We start from the raw sequence: 5,980 nt of genomic DNA, 5'->3' as shown, positions 1-5,980 counted from the left end.
ACACCCATGCACACACAGACTTGTATGCATGTATGCATACATACAAATACATATACACCAACTTTAAATTGTGATGTTGTAAAGAATTGTATTGGGAGTGAGGGGACCCATGAGAGTGAGCTGTGACTATCAGGAGAGAGAAACGAAGGTCACAAGAAGCAAAGGAAGTGTGGTATGAAATTCCGGCAGCAGGGCATGCTCCTTCATTACACTTTTTTAAAAGGTGTATTAACTTACTTACTTTATGTATATGACTGTTCTATCTACACATACACCTGTGTGCCAGAAGAGGGCGTTGGATCCCATTCCAGATGGTTGTGAGCCACCATGTGGTTGCTGGGAATTGAACTCAGGGCCTCTGGAAGAGCAGCCAGTGCTTTTAACCGCTGAGCCATCCCTCCAGCCCTTCCTCATTATACTTGTAGGTGCAGGAGAGAGAATTGATCCAGGATTACTTATTTCCAGTTCTGGTCATCTCTGTGTCCAGAAGAAAGGGAAACCGTAAGTCAAGTCCAAGTAGGACCAGAGGGAATTTGGCATGTGAGTGGAACCACTCAGGGCGCCTTTGAACACAAGAGTGTGGAGTGAAGGGGCAAGCTCCGTCCTGACACAGGCTTACCTGTCACTGTGACTCAGTTCGTAAACACAGGGCATTGCCCATAAAGACCTTTGGCTATTATCAGGTGGACTCAAGTTCTGTTGGCAGCTCACAACCACCTGTAACTTTACCTCCGGGGGTTCCAGTGCCCTCTTCTGACCCCCACAAGTCATATGAACACATAAATATACATAATAAAAATTAGTAATAAATCAAACAACCATAGCGTGGGCTATAGAGACCTGACAGGGCATTCTGGGTCCAGGAGAAGGAAGGGGCACCTGGGAATTGGGAGAAAGGTATCTGCCATGATGTTTTTCTCTGGCTTGTCCCCCACCAGGCCCCTCCTTGAGCCACTGGTCTGAGCCCAACTGGACAATGCCACAGGAGTTTGTTATCCTAGGCTTCTCGGGGTGGCCCCAGGGCCTCCGAGTGCTGCTGTTCTCTCTCCTCTTACCACTCTACTTGGCCACTCTGGCTGGGAACCTGCTCATTCTGGGCCTGGCCCTGGCTGAACCCACCCTGCACACACCCATGTACTTCTTCCTGGGCTCGCTGTCTGCAGTAGAGGTGGCCTACACCCTGGTACTCACTCCACGAATGCTGGCTGGCTTCCTCCTGCCTCCTGGTGGCCAGGCAGTGGCACCCTCCACCTGTGCTGCCCAGATGGGTCTATTCGTGGCTCTGGGTGGCTCTGAGTGCCTGCTGCTGGCGGCCATGGCCTTGGATCGTTATCTGGCTATCTGCCGCCCTCTCTACTACCCTCAGCTCATGACCTCGGGGCTCTGCTGGGCCCTGCTGGCTTGCTGCTGTTTGGGTGGCTCAATCCTAGCCTTAGGCCTTACCACTGCTATATTCCAGCTGCCTTTCTGCCGTGGTGGTCTTGTCAATCATGTTTTCTGTGACCTCCCAGCTGTGCTGGTGCTGGCCTGTGGGAACCGGGAGCTTCAGGAACACGTGTTACTGGCCGCCTGCATGCTTCTGCTGGTGCTGCCTCTAATTCTTATCTTGCTGTCCTACACCAGGGTACTGGTGGTCATCCTGAGTGTGGGGGACAGCGCTGGCCGCCGCAAGGCCTTCAACACAGTGGCATCCCATCTCACTGTGGCTGTGCTCCACTATGGCTGTGCCACAGCCATGTATGCCAGACCCCTGAGCAGCCGCTCCCTGGAGGAAGATAAGTTGGTGTCGCTCATCTACATAAACCTTACACCATTGCTCTACCCAGCCATCTACACACTGCGCAACCGGGACATGCAGGGTGCTCTCCAGCGTGTGGTCGGCCAGAGGACAATGGGGGTGGGCCAGCAAGCTGAACTTGTCTAGCAATGGATGCCAGGTGGTACTGGGGCCACTGATGGAAAGAGAGCCACTCTAGAGAAATCATCCACATCACCTGCCTACTGAAAGCTTCCAAAGAGAAGCTTGATGGAATCCAAAGTCCTCCGTTAGCAGGTTAGCAGTGTTCCCGCTTCCATTTAGAATGACATAGCTCTTTGCCGTGGGGAAACATCCTGTAAAGTGTGATGTTCAGCAACACTTCAGGTCTGCATTCACTGAGTGCTGGTGGCATCTGCTGGCCAAGATGTGACGACCAAAAAATGGTATTGGGAACCAAGTATGAAGCTCATACCTGTAACTCTAGCCCTCAGCAGGCAGAGGCAGGAGGGCTGAAAATCCAGGGCCAGCCTGGGCTTGTACAGGGAGATACTGTCTTAAAACAAGACAAAAGAAACTCCAAATAGTTGGTGGGGGTGGGGAGTGGCTTGTACCTGTAATCAGAGATCATGGGAAGTGGAGGCAAAGGTCCAAGGTCCTCTTCACAGCTACGGAGCTTGCTGGAGGCCAGCGTGGAGTACATGAATCCCCATTTTAAAATTACACAAAGGGCCAGGCTGTGGTTACTCATGCCTTTAATCCCAGCACTGGAAAGGTGGAGACAGGTGGATCTCTGTAAGTTCAAAGCGAGTCTGATCTACAGAGAGAATTCTAGAACAGCCAAAGCCACACAGAGAAGCCCTGTCTTGAAGAAAATAAAACAGAACCAGAAAGGGCCAGGTGTGCAGGGCCACACCTTCAATACCAACACTGGGGAGGCAGAAACAGGTAGATGCTAAATTTGAGGCCAGCCTGGTCACATAGTAAACTCCAGCCAGGGCTATATAGTAAAACCCTGTCTTTAAAAAAAAAAATAGAGAAAGAAAAGAGAAAGAGAAGGAAGGAGGGAGGGAGTGAAAGAAAGAAAATTAGTAAAATTCAATCTTGAAAATGTCATTGGAGCCCACCAAAGGCCACCCAGGGGCAAACCTACTCCTGCCTTCATGCTCTAAGTCCTACCAAATAGCAGCTCTTATTAGATGCACGGAAAGCTCACGGAAGCATCCTGTGCACTATGAAAAGTAGAAATGGGTGTCCACAAATGTGGGCCAATGAGAGGGCTCAGTGGGTAAAGGGATTTACTGAGCAAGCCTCACAACTTGAGTTCAATCCTCTGGACGCATGCAAAGATAGAGATAACTCATCCTATAATATAATCTGACCTCTACAGACCTATCAGGGTCCACACATCCCACCCCACGTACACATGCGTACAATGATAATAAATCTTTTTTAACTATCTGCAAATGTAGACTAACTATAAATAACCTGTGGTATATCTGTGGAATATTTGGGTCTTGTATTTGTGGCCTACTATACGGCCATGGAAAGAAAAAACTACTATTGTCAGAAACAAGCAAAAATGTCAACACAAACGTAGCACCAAGTCTGTAAAGCAAGACTGAGTATACACCAAAGAATCCCATGCAGGTGGAAGACAGAGACAATCCTCTCAAATGACTGGTGTCCAGAGACTGGTGGGACACCTGGACTGGCCAGAGATGTATTAGGAATGTTGTCTGGGGCTGGAGAGATGGCTCAGTGGTTACGAGCACCAGCTGCTCTTCCAGTGGTCCTGAGTTCAATTCCCAGCAACTACATGGTGGCTCACAACCATCTGTAATGAGATCTGATGCCCTCTTCTGGTGTGTCTAAAGACAGCGACAGTGTGCTCAAATACAGAGAATAAATAAATAAATAAATAATTCTTTTTAAAAAAAAAGAAGGAAAAAGCAAAACAAAAAAATTAAAAATAAGTAAAACTCTACATATATATCCATACATGCATAATTATATATTAATCATATCTACATCCCCGACTCCTCCCACCTAAAGTAGAGTTCTTATGTTGCAAACTGCTTCTACTTTTTGGGTTTTACAAAGGAAAATCGAGATACTGAAAAATGGGAGAAAACACTGACCATGTTGAACTGATGAATGTGGCTCAGTGGTAGAGCCCCTGCCTAGAACCCCCAGTGAGGGGCTGGGGTGTGGCTCAGTGGTAGAGCCTCTGCCTAGAATCCCCCAATGAGGGGCTGGGGTGTGGCTCAGTGGTAGAGCCCCTGCCTAGAATCCCCCAGTGAGGGCTGGGGTGTGGCTCAGTGGTAGAGCCCCTGCCTAGAATCCTCCAGTGAGGGGCTGGGGTGTGGCTCCGTGGTAGACCCCCTGCCTAGAATCCCCCAATGAAGGGCTGGTGTGTGGCTCAGTGGTAAAGCCCCTGCCTAGAATCCCCCAGTAAGGGGCTGGGGTGTGGCTCAGTGGTAGAGCCCTGCCTAGAATCTCCCAGTGAGGGGCTGGGGTATAAAACACTTGTCTAGCATATACCAGGTTCTGGGTTTAATACTTAGTGTTGCCAAAAGTAAAACCCAATAAACTTATTTGTAGCAGAATGCAATGGATTCCTGTTTTGGTTAATGCAAAGCCAAAACAAGTGTGAAAAAGAAAAGGAGGCGGTTTTATTATTAAGGCCATGAAGATGGTACAGAAGATAAAAAGTTCTGACTAGCCATACAAGCCTGATAACACAAATTTCATCTCTGGAACCCACCTAGGAAGCAGATTTCGGTGGGAGATATCGGTAATGACAGCAGTCCAGCAGCGAGATGGGAGGTAGAGTCAGGAGAACGGAGAGTTCATGGACCAGCTGGCCAGAAGTACTCACTACAGCAGCAGAACCGGGAGAAACCATGCTTCTACAAGGCAGAAGCTGAGAACCCACTCTGTACAATGATCCCTCCCCACTGCTGCCAGACAGGGTTTCTCTGTCCTGGAACTCACTCTGTAGACCAGGCTGGCCTCAAACTCACAGAGATCCGCCTGCCTCTGCCTGCTGGGATGAAAGGTGCGCACAACTGCCTGGCTGTAAAATGATTTTCTTAAAACTAAGCCTGGCATTTTGGGATTAGGCAGGGATTTAGGGAATCCTGATGAGGAACATTATTCCAGGTGCTGACCAATCGGAAAGCAACCAGAGGTGGTGGCCTCTGCCGATTGTCGGTGCGCACAGTCAATGATAAACCAGGACTGGCTTTTCATTAAGTAACGGAGAACCCTCCCCCCCAACCCCAGCAGCTTCTCACCCACCACACAGAGATAAGACAGAGCCACGGCAGGAAAACTGTGGTTAGAGGTTTTCTTCTCAGGCTCCCAGAGCAGAGAAAATCAACCACATCCGGTGGTGAGCTGTTTCCCCACTTCTAAAACACACAATCTAAGTATGGTGTTGCCTGTGGCAGAACTGATTGATCCTCTGGCCTTGCCTAAAGCCCCCTCAGCTCCTTGTAAGTTTTCTTCTTTATTTTAACGAGGCTTGATGGGCTGCTGGCATCCACCTGTCTCTGTCCCAGTGGTGGGATTACAGAAAGTGCAGCCAGGGTGGCGTTTTAGGTATGGGCTGAGGACTCCGGCCCTCCTGTGTGCAAAGCACATGCTTTTATCTGCTGAGCCACCCTCTCTGCAGCCCCCTTTAAAGCTAGGAATGACAGATACGCCTCACCAGACCACTGGTGACCTCTGCAGCTCTTGGGCTCTAACTCATCTTGTTCAGATGCTCCCTCCAGAGTCCCACTGACCAATTCACTTTCAGTTCTTTTTGTGCGTGTAGATGTCTGAGAGGGTATAAAGGCCTTTGTTTGCACCAGGCCTCTTCAGTCACGTCCTACCTTAGTTTTCAAGGTAGGTTTCACCGACCCCAGAGCTCATCACTTTGTCTAGACTGGCCCGACAGTGAGCTTCCCAAGCGCTCGGATGACAGGTGCACACTGCACCCTGCCAGAGAATTAGCCTCAGGTCCTCAGGGTGGGTGTGTGGATGCACAACTTTAATCACCGCACTAGGGAGGTGGAGGCAGGATCTCCATGAGTTCAAGGCCAGCCTGGTTTACACAGTGAGAGACCCTGTCTCAACAAAATAAAACAAATTTTAAAAACTTATAAAAATCCTTGGCTCAGGGATGAGGAGCTGGTGCAGTGGGTAAAAGAATTTGCCACATAAGCCTGGCAGAGT

The 5,980-nt window shown here is 49.4% G+C and overlaps 1 protein-coding gene across 1 annotated transcript; it reads left to right on the top strand.

The window, feature by feature from the left end:
• Window positions 1-976: 976 nt before the first annotated feature.
• LOC308439260 (olfactory receptor 10AC1-like) lies at window positions 977-1,924 on the top strand (the record flags this gene model as incomplete). Its single annotated transcript, XM_080941002.1, has 1 exon — window positions 977-1,924. The coding sequence occupies one exon, from the start codon at window positions 977-979 to the stop codon at window positions 1,922-1,924; it is 948 nt and encodes a 315-aa protein (XP_080797128.1).
• Window positions 1,925-5,980: the final 4,056 nt, after the last annotated feature.

Source organism: Micromys minutus (genome assembly GCF_963924665.1).
Source record: "Micromys minutus genome assembly, chromosome: 29".
NCBI lineage: Eukaryota > Metazoa > Chordata > Mammalia > Rodentia > Muridae > Micromys > Micromys minutus.
The sequence above is the reverse complement of the archived record's forward strand: the minus strand, read 5'-3'. Positions and strand labels throughout refer to the sequence as shown.